We start from the raw sequence: 25,291 nt of genomic DNA on the forward strand, positions 1-25,291 counted from the left end.
ACAAGAGCTCTTCCCTACCTGGGTTAAAACCAAGCTAAAATTTCCTGAAAAGTCCAAGGATAGGAGGAAAACATCCACTGCCAGTAAATAACTCTGGAAAGTGACCTGTGGAAGTCAATTTACCAGAACCAAGCTGGTCATTCTATAACAGTAAGTTTATGAGCAAGCAAAACATTCAGCTCATGTCAAATACCAGGGGTCACCAAAGCACTTTCCTTGGTGCCCAAGGACAGCCCACTGCAGCTATAATAGGCCAATCCTCCCGAGTCCCATCATTTTAAATGAGAAAAAAAAATTATGGTTGTTTATGTAGGCTTCGTGCCAAGCCCGTTTCTCTGATAAGCTTCTCTGGTGCATTTGTGTCTCACATCCGATTTAGAGTCCTCTGAATACCGGAGACAGCATTCCTTAGATACTTAAAATAAATTAAAAACACAACATTGGGCTTGGACAGAGGAATGGGAACGTTATTCACGTGGCCCAGGCACTAAGGGCTCTGGGGAGTGGTGCTGGGAAAGTAGTCTTTTTAAAAATCTTACATTAGTCCGTGTATTTAATCATATATAATCCTCAAAATGGTCCTCCAGAAACTGTAAATACGCATTATTTGAGCAAGTAATTATTTTCAGTAGCATGCTGCAGCAGCTATGTATGCTGCAGCACCTATGTATGCAGCCAAGTATGGCTTGGCTGCCAGACACTGTGTTTCCTCCAGTGAATGCATCTATTTGTGATATAACAATAATTATTTAGTAACTTACAAAACTTCTCACTTCTCCAATACTTCGACCTCAGGATCTCCAAATATTTTCAAAATATTAATGAAATCAGCACAGTATCATCCATGTGAGGTAGGTGAGAAGAATTATCTCCACATGGGCAAAGCCAGACAGGCTAAGCAATCTGCCCAAGATGACAAGGAAGCCCGTAGCAAGTGGAGTAAAACTTTGTCCTCTGACGCACAGGGCTGATTTACCCCTTCGTGACCACCAACCTATCAATCCTCTCAGCTAAGAATTTTTTGTCTGTCGTCTGCCAATACCCTCTGCCAGAAGAAAGCCTGAAAGACAGAATGCTAAAGTTTGCTACCACTATTTTATAAATGTGAAGACAAACTTTACCAAAAAGTGATCTTTTATTTTGTTTTGTACATGGCAAGATTCTTACAGGAAACAGCAATAAGTAAAAGCATCCTGAAGGTGAAGAGTGGCAGTGGAAACCTTCAATCTGTAAAATGAATTTGTAAGATAAAACCCAGGCTGCTTTCTGGTGTGGAACATCAATGAATTTTCAGGCCATACAGATATCTCTCCCTTGAAATAAGCAGTAAACAAGAATTATTATTAGGGATGAGTTAGTAACCTAGCCTGGATAGGAGGCATGGATGAGGTGCAAAGCAAGAGAGTCCTTTTGTTAGCCAGCACATGAAGATGAAGATAACAGAAGCAGCAAAAACAGATTTCCACTTTGCACTGTGTCCTTTGCTAAGAGCTCCTGTCCTCGTTAGGCAGGACTTGCAGGGCAGGAGTGAGAGGCAGGTGTGTGGCCTGGCAAGAGGGGAGAGGAGAGGTCCTGCCACTGCGCTGCAGTGTCACCAGGGGAAGGGACAGCGAGAAGTCAAAGACTGGAGACAGCAGAAAACAGGTAGAAACAGAAAACTGTTCAGTTGTAGAAGTACACAGGAAGTTTGGAAAAGGAGCTTTGCTGGTGAGGAAGGACTGACTGAAGTTTCCATGGCTGCAAAGCGGTATAATCTTGCCTCCTCGGTAAGGGGATGATGAGCTGCCAGCACTCTGGAGTCTTTAGACCCTGGGAACTCGGGCATCCAGGAAAAGCCTAAGATATGCATAACAAGTCAAAATGCGAAATGACCAGGGTACAGTAAGATTTCAAACACTGCCAAGGGCAAGGGGGTAAGCTCACTATTTTCTGGAGAAAAAGGTACTGACATGCAGTTAAGATCTTTTTAGTAAAGAAATTCATTGTGCTCATTTGAAATGAAGAACAAAAAATGCCCACACAGAAGTAACAATAAAGTCTGAATTCTTCAGTAGTAGAACAAGCACATGCCAGAGCAAACACAGGCAGAAAGAAGAAGAAAAAGTCAAGGGAGATGACAAGCTGGCCTTCCCTTCTTCACGGAAGATGCATCAGAGAAAAACCTGAAGTTCAATCCTTCCAACACACCAGGAAAACAATCAGGTAATGGTGGCCCACAGACCACACTTTGGGTCAGTCCAGAGCCGTAATGGTGAGATCCACACATCCAAAGGGTCGGACAGAGGAAAGACTGAGATTCAGTCAAATGACAGGAAAATATCCAGGTGACACACGTTTAGAGGGGAGGCTAAACACATGAGCATGGACATGTTTGTGTACATGGATAGGTTTGTGCATGAAGACCAAATTTACCGAGACAGGCACCGGAAAAGAAATTATCAGTTGGTTGTGGGAGGAAGAACTGATTTACTGAGTGCTGAAGTGATGAAGGACAAAACTGATTAACTGGCACATGTGGAGACAGAGTTGGTTTATTGTTGAAGAAGTGATGATGATCTATATTAAATTAGAAATTATTTCAGGGAGCTATAGCATTCTGGGGTCTAGTTTTCAGATGAGTAAAGGATCAAGGACATCACTAAAGCATTAACTAGGCACTTTGCAAAATATATAGGTACAACGCATAGCAGAAACATAGATCATTAAAATTACAGGAAGCCAGCCGTGTGTATCTCCTTTCATTCATTTTCTTCTTCCTTTTTTTTTTCCTTCCTGTTCTTCCCTTTGTTTTTAGGTAATACTTAAAAATTATGGAACCTGGAAATAGGAAACAGAAACATCTGTTGATAATGTCAGTGACTTGCCTGCACTCTATTCTGGATTATCTGGATTTCTTCCCCTTTCAGAGATGAACTCAACAGCAGCCCAAGGGAATCTTTTCTTTTGGAGAAACTAAGATGTGTTCCAAGAAAACATTTTAAATGGGCAGAGGGGAAGGCAAGAAAGAGGAGAAAAAAAGAGTAGAAGGGAAAGATGAAAAAAATGCACAAGAGATGTGGGTTTCAGACTAAGACAATCAAGACCTGCAGATAATAGATGCTGATAAGGAAACAAGGAAATGTTAGCAAATCTTGTTACACTAAACAATAGGTGGCATTCCAAACACACAAAACTATGCAAGGAAGTGATTAGGTTCTCTGTGGTTTTTACAGAGAAATAAAAACCAGGCAGAAACCTTGTTAATTAGAGTATATTTTTTGTACTTTATGTGTTTTCCAACCCCTGAAAGGATCACAGGTGCTGTCAGTGATTGGTTCCACATTATGAATACAAAAATATTGTGGGAGGAATACATCTATGGTCAGTCAATCAACACAGAGAAAAGTTTCCATCATTAGTTGCCAAGCAACCCCCACCAATTAAAATAACCATCAAAAGCCATGCATTTCATGCTGGAATAATTAATAGCAGAATGCAATTACTACCTTTCAAGGAAACAAGGAGACAGAGACAAACCACCAGCCAACTATTCATCGCATGCCCTCTGATAATCAGAAATAGGGAATGGAAATGTTTTCCATTTCTCTGCCAGCTAGCTACCTATCAACACCACCTTTCCCTAGGGTTCAGCCTCCAGATCTAGATCTACCAACGCTAGCTGCCAAAGCAGCCCTCAGAGAAGAGTGATACTCTGTATTAAGACACACACACACACACACACACACACCCCAAAAAAAAAAACCAAACCAAACCAACTTTAAGCACATGCATCTTCAAGCATCTGAGATGTCCCCATGGAAGTAAGGCCCAGGACTGGGCCAATCAGATGAGCCACCCTTAAAAAACAGGTTCTCTCCGAGGGTTGAACTAAGATAATTTGAAGTAGTCACAGAACTGAAGACCTTTCATGACATAACATCTAGTAGTCTTGTCTGTAGAACAGACACAGTCAATGGACTGGTGTATTTATCTGAAGTCAAGCACACAGATCAATGCCCTGCTGGACCAGAGCTAGCTGGGACAACAGAGAGCAATGCAGAGAAACTACTAAATACCTCCTAAAATGTAAAAAACAACTAAATACGTTCTAAATAAAGGAGAGTTTCCTGTGTCAATCCCATCTCAAACATTTCTGATTACCCTTTTCCCATCCCATCCTTTTTTGTTTTTCTAAAGCCTGGAATATTATCAGACTAACCATGGATCAAGATAAAGGAAACATTTTTCTACCAATTGGTACCCGAAGGTACTTGGGCTCTTATATGGGCTGGTATCCAAGTTTGACTTTTAATTACCAGAAGACAAGATTACATTCCTTTGCTGAGACTCATTCATGGTTCAGTCTCTTGCGCAAGGTGAACCCAAACCGTCTGAAGCCAGCTGTCATCTCTACCATCCGACTGCCTCTTTTTAAAGCGAGCACCTCCCTTTCCGTGAATTTTGCATTAATGGGTTTGTCTGGGACTGCAGTTGCAGACATACCTGAAATAGCTTTTAACTATCTGTCTTGATAGGTGTTAAAACAGAAAGCACGGGGCTAAGCACAGGCTGTAACTTATCCCAAAGACGCAGAATGACTCAGGCAAAATTCTGCACTCCTGCAGCAGTGCTGCGAGTTATCTCAATTACACATCTACACAAACCGCAGTCTTAGCAGCACATACAGCAAATACTTCTGTCCTTTTTCCTAACCAAACTTGCACCTCTCCGAAGTGCTTGGCTTTTCCTCTGAATCACACCTCAAAGTAACTGCCCCACACACAGTGCGTCAGGACCTACTGCCAGCTCCAGTTATGGCTTGGAAACCACCAAACATTCAGGTGGCCGTGAATTCAATCTGAACGTGGGGTCTGAGTTGGGGATGAGTAACAGTCGCAGTTATGCAAGTTGAGGGCATCCAGCTCTCATGCTCCAGGCCACGGGGGTCGGGGAGGAATGTTCCCACATGCACAGCACTGAATCACCCGCCGGCTTGTCTTCCCCTGAGCACCAGGTATTAGCCAATGGCTCTGGCAGGATTACAAACCAAAAATCCCAAATTCCAATCTACTCCGGTCCGACAGTATGTGGCTAGAAAATGGCAGGGAAAAGTGTGCAAGGACATTAGCTACCCAGCAGACTTTCACTGCACAGCAATGTACCCCTTGCAGCAACACTCATTAGCTCCTCTCCCTGAAGTGTTCTTGCTGTGTTTCCTTGGTGCTGTGGCAGTCAGATGAACAGATACTGAACCTGCAACTGCATCACCTAGAAGTCAGCCACGAGGCACTTAAGAGTTAAAAGCCACTGACATACACACATATTTGTACCACCGATTACCAATTCTAATATTGGTGGACACACTGTGTAGAGCTCAGATTTGACACTGAATTTTGTTTTATTCTACATGAAAATCACATTCACAGAGAATTTAATTTAAGGTTACAAGGCAAGTACTGGCAGTGTGCAATTTGGATGCAGTGACTCATGCCAAACTTATAAATATGCTGTGGGGACAGAACAAATATGAATTGAAAATGAACCTTCCACTGGGAATTTGGGTATTTTAAAAACTCACCAACTGCTGATAAATATACACTGAAGGGACACAGCTCCCTTAAGACATTCTGTGCCTTACTACCACCAAGAGCAAACAAAGTTCAACCCGGGGCAGCAAATACGCAAAAGACCATTTCCAGTGTCAGAAGGAACTTCTCCCTACAAGCCAGCACATGAGCAACCTGCTATTAATAGACATCTACGTACAGTAGCACTGAGCAGCCTCAGTCAGAAGGGAGCCGTTGCCTCCCAGACTTAATATGAGCAAAAAGGCGGGCTGTGTCCACAACCATGAACCAATTCCCCTCCCACGTCAGTTGGAGGGCACAGGTTAATTCAGAACTGCTCTTTATACCTTCAGGGTAACAGTACTTAGTGCTGCAGTTGTCCCACTTGGGCCTTTTAAAATGGCCATGCTGTCAGCCCTTGCTGTGATTCTCCTCTTAAGAGGCTTGTAGCCATGAGCTTGTGAAGTCTGGACAACGGCTGGTGCTGAGACAGCAGCAGCAGTGCCAGTAGTCAACCAAACTGCGATACCTTTACGAGCTGTCCCTTAAAATAAAACTGCTGTACAAAACCCCCATGAGTGCTCCAGTCTGATCAATAGCTACCAGGTAAGAAATGAGCTGCATACCTTTGGGATTATACAGTTTGCTTTAGGCTTCTGATTGATCTTGCGGTGATTTCCTGTGCCTTAAAACCAGTGGCAAAAGTGCAAATTAAAGACAAATGGCATGCTCAAACATTTGCCTTCATATAAGAGAGCAGAATGTGTCCCTGGTTTTTATGGTGAAATACATGTCAGCTTTGAAAGTACAGACTTCAAACCCTTAGCTCTGCAAAGCTCATTCCCTGCCCATCTCCTACACCCTCAGAGTAACAAATAACAAACCAATATTCCTCATTGTAAAGAGGAATATTTATCTTACTGCAGTTTCTACAATCATTGCCACTGGATTAAAATTTTCAGCCTGAAACGATGCTATGGATGGCATTATGATCTGCAAACTGGAGGCACCTGATAAGTTATCTTCTGTAATGAGTATCAAAGAGAGGCCATTAATTCCTGCAATGATCATCTGCACTTAAGAGCACACAAGTGATCTGGCATTATTGCAATTATTCTTCAAGAAATCCTGTCATGCTCTGAAATACTACCAAAAGTAATTAGATGATGAGCTTTTCAGGCAGACATTTTTCAGCCCTTGTCTACTGTAAGCAAAATCTGCAATTGAACTCCTGCCAAAACTAAAATTTTACACTTAACAGAAGGGACAGTATATGTTGTTGCCTGAATTTGTCTCTTATTTAAGATTCAGCAAAGCATGCTTACATATGAGTAATATAACATATTTAAGCACACGTCTAAGTGTTTTGCTGAATCTAGGCCTAAAAGAGGTTCCACTGGTGTTAGGGCTGAGAAAGGATTTGAATCTACATTTAAAAACCATCCTAACAAGCTTCAGTTGTTTTCTCAAAGAGATTGTGGATAAAGATCTACATTGAACTATTTGATCCCAAGGAAACCTTGGGATCAAATCACTTTGGCTTTTACATTACCTGAAGAGAATTATCTGACCTCTGAAAGAAGCTATTTGAGGAGCATGGCTTTTTGCAGAAGGCAATAAGGGTTTACAGAGAGACATAACAAAAATTAGCTTACAGATGCTGAACTTGCTCAGTTATGGGAGCAAGGCTCAACTACCCAAAGCCCACTGAACACACTAAAGAGGCAGAAATGCAGCGTTTTATTTTAAAACATAAAGTGTGCCTGCTAGGTAGATCATTTACTTTCCCTTTCCATTCTTCTTCTGACCTCAGCTCACTGGCACAATTTTCTTTTTTTGAGGAGATCCCGTACAACTCTGAATCAATGTATTACTGAGTTTTATCCCAAAGTTGTCAGAACCTAGGAAGACAATGAAGAGATTTACCATCTGAGCATTCTACCAAAATGTCTAAAGGGGACAGAAGTCTCCTGTTTATTTAATGTGTCTCTGAAATATTTCCTCATCTTTCTGCATTCATGTTCTCAAGAGCTAAACACCATCACTGCAGAAGAGCCCTGAGAATCCATCCTTGCATCCTCACACTTCTACACTAGCAAGACTGCAGTCCTCAGAGGTGCCTGCATCTGTGAGTGTATTTTAGGTTTTCCTCTTAATTACAAGCAACACAAACCCTCCAGCAATGGTGTGATATACGATGGTGGGAGTTGAAAAGGACAGCACTGGGGCAAGCACTGTATGCTCCCTGGAAGGCACAGGATGGCCCATTCTGCCATGTGCTGCCCTTTTCAACCAGGACACCCTGACAGACGGCACTTGGCACTGAAACCAACGTTAAACTCAAAGAATGCCTAAGAAAGGACTCTGACTCAGGCAGAATTTCCTACTGAGGGTCTCTTCCCGCTTCTCTGCATAACTGCACTTGTCTTTGCTGAGCTGAAAATACTCACTGCCGAGTGCTGAAATGAGGCCCTTGGAGGCTCCATCACTCATTATCACATTTCAGCCTGAGTGGTCTCCAAACCACAACTTTTCCCAAGGGTTTAAAAAAATAATAATAAAAAAATATATTTCAATTGTAGCTGGTTAAGTATTGGTCCCTTATCTAAATCGGATGTCTTCAGGTACAGAATTTTTCTTCTTCAATTACTGCCTTCTACTTCTACATTCATTATATTGAAAGTAAGACTGATAACTGCTGGAGGAGAGTTTGGATCATTCTTGTTATCTGGGAAAAAAAAAGAGGAAAAAAGAAAGGCAAGCTTGCGCTCTTACTCTATCTCAGATTTCTAAGTATACATAGGAACCAGTGCATAGGAACCGTTTTAGGCAGAGAGTACTAACTTACTTCTCCACTCTCCTGCCAAAGGCTCAGAAGGAGCGTTAGTCCGTGTGCTGTGACCTCTTGCCTAACAAAGGTCATTAATCATCACCCAGTTACCTATGTATTGAATCTAAAAGCTTGGCTCAACGTAAAACACCCTCCAAAGGGAAATTTGGTCTTAATTTGAAAACAAAGAAGAACAGAGAATCTGCCACTTCTGTTGCTATTTCGTTCCAGCAGTTAATCACCCTCATTGTATAAAAACCGTCTTTGATTTCTTATTTGAATTGTGTAATTTCAGCCTCCAGAAAAGATCTCTTGTGTTTGTCTCTAGTATGTATGAGTCCACTTTCTAATGCTGTTTTCTGGTAAAAGTATTTACGAGCTCCAGCCACATGTTCCTCCCATCGTTTCTGACAACCAAAATACACTGGGCTCTCACGATTAGCTTTCCTCCAGCCTTTAATCATCTATGTAACTACTTCCGGACCCTCTCCAGTTCTTCCTCATCTCTTCAAAGGTGGGCACCAAAACTAGAGTGCAGAATTCTCACCTGGGTCCCACCAGTGTAACAGTGAAGGTAAAATGTTCATAAACTGAAGTACTGTGAGAAGTTTGCATTTGGTTGCTTTTACAAGAGGTCCTGTAAAGCCTTTTCAGCAGCACACTCCAGGATGCAATTCCCATAGATTGGACCTGCACACCTCATTGTCAAGGTCTGGATCTACTGGCACCGTCCTGAATCACTCTGTTTTTTCCAAGGACCGCACAGCCCCAAATAAAGTGGGAAATCAAAGAGTTAATGCAAGACCCTCTTTCCAGTTATGCTCATTTTGATACTATTTCAGAGCTGAGTTGAGAGGAAAAGCTCTGCTTTTGGCTCACAGTTGTATGTAGCTGAACCTAAACTTAGATCAAGTTTTTTTACCTTCACTCAGGCACTACTGCCACAGTAGCAGCACATCCACCTTTCTGGTGCCTAACATAAGAAAGTCCCCACACACTCCCCTTTTGATGGGATTGTATCAGAGGTTGCAGACAGAAGGAAATCCAAGCTCTTCTTGCTTGCGAAACATCCTGGCGGATGATAGCTGGGAGTACAGTGAGCCCACGAGCAGTACAGTGAGAAGCTCAGAAGACAACCTGGAGCACTGTTTCCTCGTGCGTGTGCGTGACTCACGGAAAGCTGCGTGAATCACGAAATTCCACTGGCACTGTGGGGTGGGGCAAAATTACGCTCTGAACAGACATGTCTCAAGTCGCCCTGTGGTAGATGTACACTGGCCACACACACCTCATCAGGACAGTCAGAAAAGCTTGTTGTGCTTTTGAATACTTAAGTTGGGTTTGTATTTTGCTGTTAAAATACATTCCTTGGCCCTTATACATTCTTCTGAGGAACAAAGTGACCTGTGTACAGACCCCTGCAATAGCAAATACGCATCCTGACTACTCAAAAAAAACCCAACATGCCTGCCCCACAGAGGAAGCTGGAATTCACCCATGCAATTAGGTTAGGTTAATGTTGGTGATGAGTGGATAGATATTATCCGATATCACATTTTGTAATCCTCTGCTAAGCAGGATGCTGTTCACTTTGGGAGCCAACAAAATAGCTAGTCATTCACTGTCAGACTTGAGCAAAGTCAAGAGCAATCCCTGAAGGTTTGAGGCGAGTTTATTCTAGAACCTGGTAATGGTCCAGAGTCATTTATAAAGATCACTAAATTCTATGTTCAGGCTGTAGGTTTCTTTAAACCAATATTTATCATACAAATCTCAGGAGAGAAGACAACACTTCTCCTTTCACAAGTGAACTTTACCATGATCTTTTCATTATCAACTTATTTGGTTCTTGGTTCTACGCCGATAATCTTTTACTCTTTTTCTAATCCTTAATTAATCCTTTTTATAAACAATTTACACTCAGCATATTCTGCTCAGAGTAAATCTTTTGCTGTGTATATGTAGTGCAACAAGATCTTCAACATCTAGGCAAATATTTTCATATATTAGGAACCTAAATAAATGTGTGGGTATATCAAGAAAAATTACCTGACTCCTGAAAATTAAGCTCTCATTCTTCCTTTGAATTTGGTGGGAATTTGTGAGCTCTCAGCAGTTACGGAGAAGACTGAGGAAGTTTCCAACTTAAGTTCACAATGCTTGACTTAAGGCAAACACTTCTGAAAGTGCTGCCCTGAATTTTCCAAGTCCTGTTTCCCCTGGCAAAGATATGACTTTCCCAAATCACACACAGAATGCATTGCTTTCAGATGCATTCAGATTAAAAGAGAAACCTAAAGAGGTCCTGAGAACAGCAAGGAAAAGATAGTGATTTACCTGTAAGTTTTCCTCTACAAAAATAAAATATTGTAACAGCTTAAGGTGTTTCAACATGCGGTTTCTATTTGTTCTTACCACATTTAAACATAAGAGAACAATTTTTGAGCATTATGTATAAACCAAAATGACAAATATACATGCTAGAGTTGCATTTGCAAATACAAAGTGAGTGAAAATACGGTTTTGGCTGCACAAATTTTATTGTTTTTCTGTAAAAATGATAAATGCACATTACAGTTCCATAAACACAAGTGATTTAAAGTATGTGGTGATTATAAAGGCCAGGTTGAAGCCATTTTGTAAATGCAGCCCTTAAAACAACCAAATACTACTTTTCTGGGCTGTTGCTTAAGAAAACACCATTGAACACTTACAGATGGCAAATAAAAAACAACTTTTGAAGCTGGAGTCTTGCATGGGAATTTTGCCTCAGGAAGCAGGCAAGATGAGCTCTCACTTTGTACACTGGTTGCTACAGGAATATGTATTACAAAAGGAAGCTACTTAATAAGGTAGATCTGACTTACCACAAGAGCAGCACGTGAAGCAGTTGGTATGATAGAGGTTACCCATTGCTTGGCAAGCCTGGCTCGCTCCATACACACCTTTTCCACATTTTATACAAATACCTACAAAGCAGAAAGAGAATGAAAGTTAGAATCCTCCGCAGCTCCTAAAAACAGCTCCGGGCTGTTGATTCATAACACACCCCATCAGGCCCTAAATCAATGAACTCCTCGCCCTGAATAGATTCAAGTACCCAAGACAGCAGCAGGCAGCTTGAGTGAAAAACAAATGCATGGAAATTAACTCAAAATAAAAGGGGGGGGGGGGGGGGGGGGGGAAGCCCCTGCTGCTGTTTCAGTGCATGGAGACTGAGGCTGGTTAAAAACAGAAATCCAAAGAAGGCAGGTGCAACGAGGGGACAGAAAATCTGCACAATCCCTGAAAATAACTCCTTTTGCCCAAGAAATAATTTAGTGAGATCTTCACAACTAGGTGCTCCTCCACATTATATTCAATAATCACTAATAAAACAACAATTCAGTCCAAAACCAAAAGAATTCTCTTTGCCCCTTTCCAGCAATGCAACATCAACAGCATTGGTCCACGGCGGATGCCATGCAGTACCGGGAAAATAGGTCTGTCAGTCACGTTTAGTAATTGTTTAACTTTCAATGAATAGCAGTACGTAAGCTCATAAACATAACAGGGCACCTTACAAAACAGAAGAGCAAGGCTTCTACCTTCCTTATGGTCTAAGGGCAAAAATTCTGGCTGGCAGTTTCGCTTCAGCAGGGTCAGAAATTCACTTTTGCTGCCCAAGCCTGCTCTTGGTGATGCTGGGGATGGCTCCCATTAAGCCCACATGAGACCAAAGGACAAAGAGCCAAGGTAGCACTGGCAAAGTCAGCAGTTAGCTCCACACATGGCAGACTCACAGGAAAGGTCATGATTTCAATAAGCTCTACAAAGAGGGTTTTTGGGGGTGTTTTTTCATTTGTTTTTAAAAAGCTTTTTCCTCATAATTACAGCTTTAAGAGTCTTTTGCCTATGCATTTATTTCTATCTATGCATAACCTCTCTATATTCAAACCAAGACAGGGAGATAATTCAAGAATCACTTTGCTTCTGTATCCCCATGAAGAGGAAATGAAATACTGGAGAATTTATGTCCTTTTCTCACATACTTGAGACCACCGATTTTAAGTTTTTCTGAGATGTCCGTTGGTGTCTATTCGATTGTAGCAGGACAGTACCTCTCAAGACAAGGCTGTGTGATTTTTAAAACACTACAGTAGAAAATAAAAATTGACATTTTTGCCTCATACAACTCTATAATGAAGCTGCTGTGCTCCATGTGCTGTTTGAGGCCCTATTTCTACAAATGCACGAACAAGCTTAGCATTAATCATTAGCATCAACAAAACTGCTAATATACTTAAGAGTCTAGGAACTAGAGAACTACGAAATTGGGCTTTAATCATCCAGAACTCTCCCCTGCTGTGCTGTGCACATTTTATACACACAAACACACAGAAATACAAATGCAAGCTGCTCTGGGGGGGAAATCAGCATATTATGAACTGGTAGAAACTTTAATAGCAGAAAGAACAAAGTTAAGCTAACAAAGTGCTTGTGTCTCAGTTCAGTTTCCATGGGTTTTGCTTTTATTCACTCCCAGTACATGAATTGGCATAAGCTGCCATGCCACATGCTGTCTGTCCCCGGCAGGTAGCTGTACAGAGATGAGCAAACCTGGCAGGAGAGCAGTACCCAGTAATACAGCCGAGACTTCATCCGGACTCTCCACAAGGAAACAGTCATAGACAACACGATGCCCATGAATAGCTCTACCCCCGCCAAGCTATTCAAGACACATTTTAAACCCCATTTCTGAAACCAAACTGTTTCAGTTCAGTGCAGCATTAAGACAGCCACCTGTATGGGCTGTGTAGTGTGATCAGTTTAAATGGGATTCTGTCAAGTTAAATTATATTTGAAGAAAAAAAAAAATCTTCCTATGCTACTAATATGCAAATACTGAAATGGAAAGACCTTTCATAATCATGGGTTTCCTGGTGTTTATACCTTTAACTCCCTCACTTCAAACCATGAAGAGAGATTAGCCTTTCATTCAACTAGCTCAGCATCCTGGCACAATGTTGCCATTTTGGACCATGAGGACATTTGCCAAACGAAACAGTAATTTTAAAAAACAATAAATCTGTTAATAATAGATTTATTTTTTTAAAATCCTAAACACAAAATTTCAGTGTTCCAGTGAAGCAGGAACTAGAACTTTAATATTATCAGATACCGACATCCCAAACTAAACCTGTGATACAAACTGGCTGCCAGCTAGGTCCATCAGTTCATTGCAAACAAAGTATTAAGAAAATGTTGGCCTTTAGGCTAGCTCAGCTCTGGTATAGGAAATGGGAATTTCAGAATATTTTGTTGCTTATTCAAGGCTATTACGTCTATTTATTTATTTGTAACCAAAGGTTATGAAAAAGGTCTGCTATTTGCCATGAGTTAACGGTTAACTGCTGATGAAAGATGGTTATTGATTACTGTGGACACTGTGATCAGAAAAGGCATCCCATCAGCCAGCAGCTGCAGGAATTGCTCCCAGCAGCAGCACAGCAACCACAAACCTGCTCTCTGCCTCATCACATACCACAAACTCCGCAATAACCCTGGTCCCTCCTGGCCCTGGGGCAGGAGGGGTTGCACACACAGCAGAGAACACGGGGCTCACACCAGAAATGAGCAATCTGTTACTTCAGCATCAGGTCTTGGTATGATGTTTCAGTTTGCTCTTGGCAATGGAGCCAGAAGAGAGCCCTTTCAGAGCTCCCCAGCTACCTGCACCCTTCTTGCCTATCTTTTCATGCCAAACATGTACCTGCAACTGGCAGCTATCGATTATCTCTCTGACTGTGAGGTTACACCGAGAGATCTACCTTTTCCCATTTACACTTAATATTACTCAAAGAGGAGCAGAAATCCACAGTCTGTAATTCTCTGGCATTTCTGTCTATGAGCTGTCATGCACAAATCTACTACAGCCATGAACTGCTTTGATAAATGAAGCTATTGCCTCATTTCTTTGCCATTGCTCCACCAAACCATCAGAAGCAAAAGAAGGATTTATTGTGGATGTTAAACTTACGCTGGCCTCTCCAGCAAGTGATTCGTTATGAGCAGCTGTCAGTTTGTTAACTCATTTTCTCTAAGAGACTAGTCATTAACTCCAGGAATGAATGACCACAGAGACGATTAGCATACTAAAAAAAGCGCATGTATAATTCCAAAAGTGTATTTTGGAAAATATATATGCAGCTGTGGTGCGAGTATAGTGTGAGCTCATAATTGCCTAGGAAAAGCACTGATTACATGGCTGTTCAGGTCTGGTTTTCCACCAGTCACAGCCCAGACTGCACACTGCAAGCTTGTGAAAGCCTTGACATAACAGCTACATCACTTTTTCCCCCCCCAGATTTAATTCCAAAGCTTGTTAAACCGCCTATGAAGAATGTTCCGTTACAGAGCAAGCATGTCTCGTTTCTGACACTTCACTTGACATGACTTCAGATCAACTGCTTCAGCCTTTATACAATTCCTTGCCCCTCCTAACACCTCTATTCTACTGTGCCTCCAACTATCCAACTGTGCCTCCAGTTCTTTAAAGCATCAAACTGTTGCATTTCCACCCAGGTCATCAGCTCTCCTACAGATCTGGTGTCTCTCTTTAGCTAGAAAAAGATGTTGCATATACCCAAAGTCTGCATAAAGGTTGGCTGAGCAGGAGCACAGTGTCACAGGTTCCTTCACTGCAGTGAAGAGATGTTTTCATCCTCACACAGTGTTTAACCAAACATGAGAATAAAGACTGAACGAACACACTCTGTGGACAACAGCAAAAGATCGCCAACAAAAATGACACTAGAAAGAGAAGGAGCTCCCAGAGACTCCCTGCTGGAGTTAGCTACAGCACATTGCCAGTGCTCCCCGCACCTTTAACCAGTCCACTTGACTGAGCTTGACTGTGTCAGTCAGAACAACATCTCTGGACTCAATCAGGCAAGCCTCCAGCACTGTACAGCAACATCACCACCAGAAGCAAGATGCTCTTCTGGGTAACTCATGCATTAGCAAAATGCTAATATCAGCACCAGGAGAAAATAAGACAGGTATTTTCTGATGTAGTCAATTGTACTGCTCCAGACTCAAGAGACCAATTGCAATGCATTATAACAAGCAAAGGTATGAGCAACAACCTAGAGAAGGTATTAAAGCTATATGATTTTTGTTCAGCCTGCTATAACATACTTATAAGAGTTCCCTGTAGTAGCCTACGCATTAGAAGTTCAGTTTGGGACCTGTACATCAAATCCTGGAATGCTCTTTTGACCATGCCAGTACAGGCTGGTACTTCATTGCAGACTTCACCAGGTACCCAGAATTGGGGAAAAGGCAGTAGACAAAGGTTAAATGGAGTATGTGTAATGGCAGATATATAACCGCCTTTTGGCCAAGCTTTGTCCTCAGACGCGTGTGGAACTCAGCCTGTGCCTAATGCCATCCTCACTTAACCTGGAGTCAAGGGTTTAGCACAAATGCAAGAAAAATGGTACCATATGGCCTCTCAACTTCAGTACGCGGCAGCTGCGTGAGTCAGAGGGGGAATCTCGCTATCACACTCCTTGACAGTGCGCCACAGCTCAGGGACGAGCTGCAGCTTTACTGTCTTACAGCCACACCGTATCTCCAGGATAACTGCTACATGCTGCCTACAGTAGGAAACAACCAAGCCCTGTCGTCAAGAATTATGGTAAAGCTAAAATTAACAACTAACACATGGCACAGATGAATCCCTCCCTGCCTCTGCAGTTCTGTTCATGCTGCAGTACCGGGAAAAGGGCGAGTGAACGTCACACTGGACTACTGCAAAATCCCCTTTTTTTCTCTCGGACAGGAAAAGACCATCTCTACGTAAGTCCCCAACAAGCTTTTCCACACCTGTGGCCTAGAGCCAAGGTGCAGGGCCAGGGAAATGAAAACCTACAGCCCTGAAGCAGGAAGAACAAAGGAGGAAGGAAGCCTTAACTCAGCTCAAGAAATCAAAATGCTGCAAGAGTGGGGAGGACTGTGGAGGGGCTGTGTCAGACGCCTGCAGGTGTCACTGGCCACAGGAGGTGCTGCCTGCAGCCAGTGATCTCATGCCCCAGCAGGTTTTACACAGGGTGTTGCTACTACCTTTAAAAAAAATATTCTGCTAAGAAGCTAGGTAAACAGTGAAGCATCAGAGCTGCCCCAAGCCTGGGCAGCTGTGCCACTGCTGCAGCAGTACCTGCCCAAGCTGACAGCAGCTACTGTGCAGACATCCTGGACTGTGGCAGCTTGGATGCCGACAGGTGACTTCAGGCAAGAAAAATGCTCCCTTTCTTCCAACAACCACAGGAGGAGGGATCTTCCAACACACACGTCATCTCCCAGTCAGAGACAGATAGAAGAAACAAGGCACCTACACAGGGTGGAGGGGCAGAGCCTCTTCCCAGCAGCCAGGCAGGAGCGAGGGAGGTAGCCTGGGAAAGCCTCCCAGCCCTCACCACCACAGGTAGCTCTCGCTGGAGGGCTTTAATTTGTCACCTAGCAGATGCCTGGCAAATGTACCAAGGCTTGAAGACCTAACATAAAATAAAATCTGGTATGTACAAGTTATAAGTAAGTAAATATATTCTGGACACGCTCAGCAGCAACGTAACAATTGCACGAAGACCTGGCTTAAGTTGTCTTGTGATAGGAACGATGGAGGGACTATCTGGGTAAGCTACCAGCACTGCCCTCTCCCCCAGGGGAAGATCAGAAGACACAATTTGAATTAAGGTGTAAAATGACATACTAAGAAAAGTGGGAAATGCTCAGGTAAACATTTTAAGCTTCCCTCCCAAGCCACAGCCCATCCACACCTGGCACCGCAACACCCCAGGACCAGGAGAGACCTGACTCCATCCAGTAACACAACTCTGGCTTGCAAGTACCCATGCACTCCCCGCAGAGACCATGCTGAAGATTGGTGTAGGTTAAACTGGAGGAAGATGGGCTACGCCACCTAACACAAATCACAGCTCACACAAAGCAAGACAAGAAGCATGCTGTGGACCAAGAAACTTTTTGCTGTCATTGTTAAACCTTATTGAGATTGCCCCCACAAGCTTGCTTTCCTCCTCAAGGAAAGAAGGTAAAAACCCATCAATAAACTACTCGGCCCTTGGGATATATATCTGCTGACTTAAAAAGATCTCCATCACTTCAGCACCTGCCTGCTACCAGAGGTTTTACGCAATATACAGGCTTGGAGCAGGAGGGATGAGTGTGTAGAACTTACTTAGAAAAATCAAAGTTTAATTTATGTTTGGTTACAAACACAGTGAAGTTCACATTCACTGGAAGTTTTGTAGAAGCAAGCTCTAGATTCTAACTCCAGCTCCTGGAATAACCTTCATCACCCCCACTCCACCTATTGCTTAACAAGGCTGTAGCTCACATAGGACAAAGCTATTGGGAGAGGTCATGGCCATGAAGGGAGGCCAGTTCCAGGAATGACAGTGCTGTCAGGACACAGGAGCTGAGCTTTACCTGCCTGAGGGATCGGCCCTGCCAGCAGGGCTCAGCCTATTCCTGCTTGCTTCGGTAAATACACAGGCTGTTCTGTTTTGCCAGAAACTTCCCAGAGTTTCAAACATAGGGTGAGGTGATGGGCGAGAGTTTGGGAACATAGAAGGCTGTAGAAACAACTCTTAAACACCACCCTCCCTGACTTCATACTTTAGCAGCTATGAGCCCAGGGCATGTCTGTGCTAGTGAATTAAACCACAGCAGCTCCAGGTCAGCACTACAGAGTGGGAGATGTCATGGGAGCCGGTATCAGCTCTGTTTAGCAGCTGCTGGAAACTGGAAGGCTTTTGTTACTGTTAAAGTAGATCCACCCAGTCGCACAGTGAAAGCCTGAAGCTAGCGCAGCAAATGCTTATTGCTTCATACAGTATGTGAAATTACTGCTCTGAACCATGAAATTACTGACACTATCTGCACAGAGTTCATCCTGCCTGGGCCGCAGCCGGCGTGCCTCTGCATAGCTTCCCTTTGTGTGGATCTCCGACTCTGCCGCGGAGCCTCCCAATGGCACAAGGCATATCACAGGCCTATTGTTCTGCACAGTGTTTTAGTTACACTGACACTTGCTTTACAAATATTCATTCATTTCTGTGCTTCTTGATTTAGTGCATGGCAGTTCCAGGATGATTTATACTTCTCACTTGGCATTTATAGAAAGATCTTTTGCTACTGAGGCAATGAACTGGAAGACCAAGTAATTCTCGTGGCTGCTCTATCGTCTGTGCCGCTTTGGGTTGCTTTGTCCGTGATTCAGAGCTCAGCAGACTGCTCAAGCTGACTACCATGGCACAAGGGGACTTGCAAATAGCTTTAGCAACTGAATTATTGACCAACAAAAGACAGAGAAGAAAATCCTGCTTCTAAAAGTACCTTGTGATTACTGGGATTAGCAAAGCAAGGAGACACATACAGCTGGGGAGGTAAAGGAGAGCACCACTGGGAATGGATGACTTGGAGGGAAAACAGTGTCTATAAAGCCCCTTCCCTGTCCTACTGCCCCTCCACTGCTGAACATCTGAATGTCTCGCTGCAGAGATGTATCTGGATGTCATCCACAGGGCCCTGGACAAGCTGGAGAAGTGGGACCATGTGAACCTCATGAGGTTCAACAAGGCCAAGTGCAGGGTCCTACACCTGGCTTGGGGCAATCCTGTTTCAATACAGGGTGGGCAATGATGTGATCAAGAGCAGCCCTGCGGAGGAGGACTTGGGGGTATTGGTGGACAAAAAGCTGGACAGGAGCCAACACTGTGCACTCACAACCCAGAAGGCCAACCATACCCTGGGCTGCATCAAAAGAAGCATGGCCAGCAGGTCAAGGGAGGTTGATTCTGCCACTCTGCTCTGCTGAGACTCCACCTGGAGTACTGCGTCCAGCTCCAGAGCCCTCAGCACAAGAAGCACATGGAGCTGTTGGAGCAAGTCCAGAGGAGGGCCACAAAAACGATTCGAGGGCTGGAGCACCTCTGCTACGAGGATAGGCTGAGTTGGGGTTGTTCAGCCCAGAAAAGAGAAGGCTCCAGGGAGACCTTATTGCAGCCTTTCAGTACTTAAAGGGGGCCTATAGGAAAGACGGGGACAGACTTTTAGCAAGGCCAGTTGTGACAGGACAAGGAGCAATGGCTTTAAACTAAGGGAGGGCAGATTTAGACTGGATTTAAGAAAGAAATTTTTTTACAAGGAGGGCGGTGAGGCACTGGAACAGGTTGCCCAGAGAGGTAGTGGAGGCCCCATCCCTGGAAACATTCAAGGTCAGGTTGGATGGGGCTCTGAGCAACCTGATCTAGTTAAAGATGTCCCTGCTCTTGCAGGGGGGTTGGACTAGATGACCTTTAAAGGTCCCTTCCAATTCAAAGTATTCTATGATTCTACGATCCTCTTAGAGCCCAAAGGTCAACAAGGCCTTTCAGCTCAAACCATGCTTATTTTGCCTGTAACATAATAAGTGCAATCACACATATAATTCAGTATATTTGAGGAGTGTAAAATTTCTAGCACAGTATTAGTAGCAATCAGGTGAAGACAGGCTAGGGCCAGCAAAAACTTGAGCCTGTACAACTGCTGGCTGAGAAGGACACATGACCAGTCACCAGGCAAGCCCAGCAGACACACACACACAGGTCACGCAGACAGCAGAAGTGAGTGATGCTCCTGCAGGTCCTAGTTTCAGTCCAGAAAGATCTAATACCAACATCCAAAGCTCTGCAATGCTCCTGGGCAAATTTCTTGTTGGGAAGCTGGTATACAGCACCAAGGCATTCAGCCCAGCTGTATATTCACACTGATGTAGGAAAAGGGCAGACCTTCACACTGCATACCCCAATATAATGGGCAACAGAAGTGGCAGTTCAGATTGTGATAGAGGAGATTTCTCAAAAAAAATTTCATGTTGCAAATGCACACACATGTAAACATTTGATTTTTAATTAACATGGATACTGCAATTTCTACCAGTGCTTTAATTTCTACAAGTTCATTTAGCTGGTTGCACCAACTGGAGATCATCTGAGCTCTGCGACGAGATGCTTGTTCACACCATTACTTTAGATTTACACTGGCATAATGCAGGTCAGAATGTGGACCTGCTAAGTTTTATTTAAGCTGTTTCCAGTGGCAGGTTTACAGACATCAAGACAGTTATATTACAGTGAACAAACAACAAACAAAATATTTAAAGCTTGTATTTTCATCACCTTTCCTTTGTGCTTACTGATACCACACATTAATAATAGTATACCTACCTACACACTGCAGATTTTCGTATAGAATCATAGAATCATTAAGGTTGGAAAAGACCTCTAAGATCATCAAGTCCAACCATCACCCCAACACCTCCATGCCTACTAAACCATGTCCCGAAGTGCCACATCTACATGCTTTTTGAACCTCTCCAGGGATGGAGACTCAACCACTTCCCTGGGCAGCCTGTTCCAATGCTTGATAACCCTTTCAGTGAAGAAATTTTTCCTAATACCCAATCTAAACCTCTCCTGACACAACTTGAGGCCATTTCCTCTTATCCTATCACTTGTTACCTGGGAGAAGAGACTGACACACATGTCACTACAGTCTCCTTTCAGGTAGTTGTAGAGAGCAATAAGGTCTCCCCTCAGCCTCTGCTTCTCCAGGCTAAACAACCCCAGTTCCCTCAGCCGCTCCTCATAAGACTTGTTCTCCAGACCCTTCACCAGCTTCGTTGCCCTTCTCTGGACAAGCTCCAGCACCTCAATGTCCTTCTTGTAGTGAGGGACCCAAAACTGCACACAGTATTCGAGGTGCAGCCTCACCACTGCCAAGTACAGGGGAACGATCACTTCCCTAGTCCTGCTGGCCACACTATTTTTGATACAAGCCAGGATGCTGTTGGCCTTCTTGGCCCCCTGGGCACACTGCTGGCTCATATTCAGGCAGCTGTCAACCAACACCCCCAGGTCCTTCTCTGCCAGGCAGCTTTCCAGCCACTCTTCCCCAACCCTGTAGCATTGCACAGGGTTGTTGTGGCCCAAGTGCAGGACCCAGCACTCAGCCTTGTTGAACCTCATACAATTGGCCTCGGCCCATCGATCCAGCCTGTCCAGGTCCCTCTGCAGAGCCTTCCTACCCTCAAGCAGATCAACATTCCCACCCAGTTTGGTATCATCTGCAAACTTACTGAGGGTGCACTCGATCCCTTTGTCCAGATCATTGATAAAGATATTAAACAGGACTGGCCCCAACACAGAGCTCTGGGGAACACCACTTGTGACCGGCTGCCAACTGGAGTAAACTCCATTCACCACCACTCTTTGGGCTCAGCCATCCAGCTAGTTTTTTACCCAGCAAGGAGTACACCTGCCTAAGCCATGAGCTGCCAGCTTCTCTAGGAGAATGCTGTGGAAGACAGTGACAAAGGCTTCAGTAAAGCCTTCGACACTGTCTATCTACTATCTGTCACTAGTACATGTTGTACTGTCACTATCACGGTACAAAACCAGTCAGCAACTCTACTGTACCAGCCTCCTTTTTCAGTTTTTACTTTTAGTTGTCTTTAGCAAACGATTCAGTCGCTCTGTCTTGGCTCTTTTCTATATGAAATGGGAGCCACTGACACCTGTATGGTCTTCAGAGTAAAAGACAGTTAAACCTTCTGAAATGACATGGAAAAGACATAATCCATTCAAATGCTTCAGCTTAGAAAAATCTGTGCAACCAGGTAACAACAGCGACACTGAAAGCATGAACAATGCAGCCCAAATACCCTGAACTCCACAGCACGTCAGACCTGAAAACATCAGCTGCACAGACGTCAAGTTGGAGAGACTTTTCATTACATTCTCCTGACATAGCACGTATGAGTCATCACTCTAATATATGGCAGAAAAAGGTCATATATTACAGCTGCCTTCCTTGACATATTTAAAATGGGTTCATGATTAAACAAGGAGACTAGTCTAAAAGTTTCCAGGTGCACTTTTCTATTTTCTTAGATAACCGTCTATTTCCAGAACGAGCATGACAGTCTGGAAAAGGCACGGCATTACGTAACCACATTTGGTTATAAATCCACCAGCTCCTTCCACACAGTCACAGCAGCCCTGCATTGCCACCACCCACACCTGCTCACTAGTTCTCACCTGCTGCATGGAGGTTCTTTATCATTTCCAGAAGTATAAATAGGTTTGCTTAAACAAAAGCATGCACATAGGCAGGTATTATACCAAGCTATTTAGAAAAGCTGAACTATTCACTTAAGGAAAGCTGGAAGTGACTTAAACCTCTGTCACCTCAACCCTCTGAACTAGTTTTTTTTTTCAGCCACTGCAAGTCAAGTGACTCAAGGATGCTTTGAGAACATAAGGAAGAGTGATATACTTTCCTGTAAGGACATCCTGCAGGAACAACAGTTTCAGAAAGTCATTTGCCATATGTTTCTCCCACCTTCAGCTCATGACAGATTTTAGTTCTGAAGTAGCTACCTTGGCAAGCCTCACTCTCCCTGCCTTGGCTACAGTGAAAAGCCCAGTCTCCTCTGCATCTGTAAGGCCCAGTCCAGGGAGATGCTCAGTGCTAGTGCAAACAGCCATGCTCCTACACTCCCATAGGACAGGAAGACTCTCAGACCATAAGAAAAGCCTGTCCCAATCTAGCAAGCTGAAAACCCTTGGGACAGCTGGTCAAATACAGCACTAACTACACGTAAACAGGATATTCTAATTTTGCCTCCTCCACCTCCAGGAAACAGTAACACTACATGCTATATATGTAGGCTCATTTCCTTCCTATGGATCCAAGGGGGCGGGGGGGGAGTAAAAATCTACAGACCTGGGCAGTCCCATGCGTTTGGCTGCTCTCCACTGCAGACCTAAGGCAGACAAGTGGTGGTTATTCCAGGCTTTAGTGAGATTCCTGTCTGCAATGATTCTTAACAAGAGGATAACTCTGAGCTTTGCATAACCATGAAAGGACCTGAGCTCCATTTTCACCTTCAGTGACTTGCTCTCCAAGGCAGCTGCAGCCAGCCAGCACCACTCAGAACCGTAGGAGTGGGCAGATCTCACTTTGCTCAATAGCAACCCTTCCACTGAGACAGGCAGCAGCACTGCAGTACAGGAGGGCATGTTCCAACAACTGAATAAATCCAGCTTTACAACTCTTAGTACCGTATAAAAAGATGCCACACAATGTAAAGTACTGATGGTTAACTTCATATTGGCAGGGTTTCTGCTAGGTCAGGTACTGTCTGTCTGGACTGCTTTGACTTTTTGCTGGATCAGGTATTGTCAGTTCTGGATCAGGTAACAGTCTGCTCTCCAGCAGCTGGCGTGAACTCTGGGGTATGTGGTCTATCTGGCTAATTCGACAGAAACGTGAACATGTGCTTGACCCACATCCAATTAGTATCAATGAACGATCCAGGAATGCACAAACATCACACTCAGGACCATCCCTCTCCCCTGCTTTGTCCCTGTCTCACTCATCTTGACACAAAATGTGAACAAAGTGGGTAGAAAAGGCCAGAAAATTACAAAAAAGAGAGTAGAGCTAGTTTTCTCAGATGAAAACAGTGGGAAACGGGCATGGTCATAGGACTCAACTAACAAGTATGTGTGGTAGACTCTGCTTACGCACTCAGTTATACACTGTTTCCCAGCTAGTGATAAACCATCATCCAGGGTTAGCAGACTGCAGGCCTAGAAACACACTCGGTTTTTTACCACCTACCTTTTATATTCTCACAGACAGACCAATGGTAGAATTGCCTGGCTCCTCTGCAAAAGCTGGGCACAGAGGAAAAAACATAGAAGATGCTCATCAGCAAGTTATCTCAGAAAGGACCTGGCAAAAAAGGCAAACCCCAACTATAATGGGGTTTTGGCATCATCTGCTCTTTTCGCAACCTGCCCACTGCACCTGCAGCCAAACCCTTGGCCCATAACCTCTACGGAGAAACCTGCAACCACTTAGCTGAAGTGCTAAGCCTCTCCTATTAAAGAACACGTGTCTGCGATAGCACTTGGCACCAAGACAGAAACAGTGAAATATACTTTGGCCTCAACGGCTAATGTTGGAGGCTATTTGCTTGAGGAGAGAAAGGATTTATCTTTTGAAATGATCACTGTGCGTAGCGCTGGCACCAGTGCCCCAGTGCCTAACAAGTCTTGTCTTCACAAAACAGACACCAGCAGCTGCCAACCAGCCCTCGGCACTGCGGGACCCAACTGCACATCACAGCAGACTTGTTCCCAGAACTAGCACTGGGTACCTTCTCCACACCCACCCTGCTCACTCTCTCCATGCCAAGATGGCAAGGCATCCTCTTTTTAAGCTGAATTTTGGAAGATAGACTCCATTTCTTGTGGAGCTAGATGCCAGACTCAAAGTGGCGAACAAGAGGCAAGATGCTCCTTTCTCCCAGTCCTGACACCCCCACCACCCCCTCAAGCATCCCACCACCCAGACATCACTCATTTAGTAACTCATCAGCTCCACCACCCAGTCATCAGAGAGCAAAGGAGTTGTGGCTAAATTTTTAGCAACACTTACAAAAATACAACTAAAGCATTGTTGTGGAGCAAACACCTCCGGGACAATTATTCATAAAAACCTTTCCAGAGGCAGCAAAAAGAAAACTCAAGAACTGCAAAACCAGGGAAAGAATGAGCAGACAGAAAAGACTGAAGGGTTAGGAAGGTAATTGTCCACTTTGTTAGTTACAGTAAACATCTCCAAATAATGTGATCTTATACAATTTATCAGCCAAACCTCCCTTCTCCATTTTGAAAGGTTACACAAAGTGGTGAAATGTTAGTTAATTTACATCTTAGAGGACCAGCTAAAAAAATAACAGAAACATGTAATCTTCTCATAATTATAAAGTCAACACTTAACTGATATGAGAAGCCTCTAT

At 43.8% G+C, this 25,291-nt stretch overlaps 1 protein-coding gene across 1 annotated transcript in view; it reads right to left on the reverse strand.

Annotated features, from left to right (window-relative positions):
* The window catches only part of WTIP (WT1 interacting protein), an 85,531-nt gene that overhangs the window by 40,144 nt on the left and 20,096 nt on the right, over positions 1–25,291 (reverse strand). The window contains exon 3 of the mRNA XM_075510792.1: positions 11,244–11,345. Within this exon, the coding sequence (XP_075366907.1) occupies positions 11,244–11,345 (102 nt within the window). The remainder of the gene's footprint in view (positions 1–11,243; positions 11,346–25,291) is intronic.

The sequence above is a fragment of the Mycteria americana genome, chromosome 8 (assembly GCF_035582795.1).
Source record: "Mycteria americana isolate JAX WOST 10 ecotype Jacksonville Zoo and Gardens chromosome 8, USCA_MyAme_1.0, whole genome shotgun sequence".
In the NCBI taxonomy this organism is placed as follows: domain Eukaryota; kingdom Metazoa; phylum Chordata; class Aves; order Ciconiiformes; family Ciconiidae; genus Mycteria; species Mycteria americana.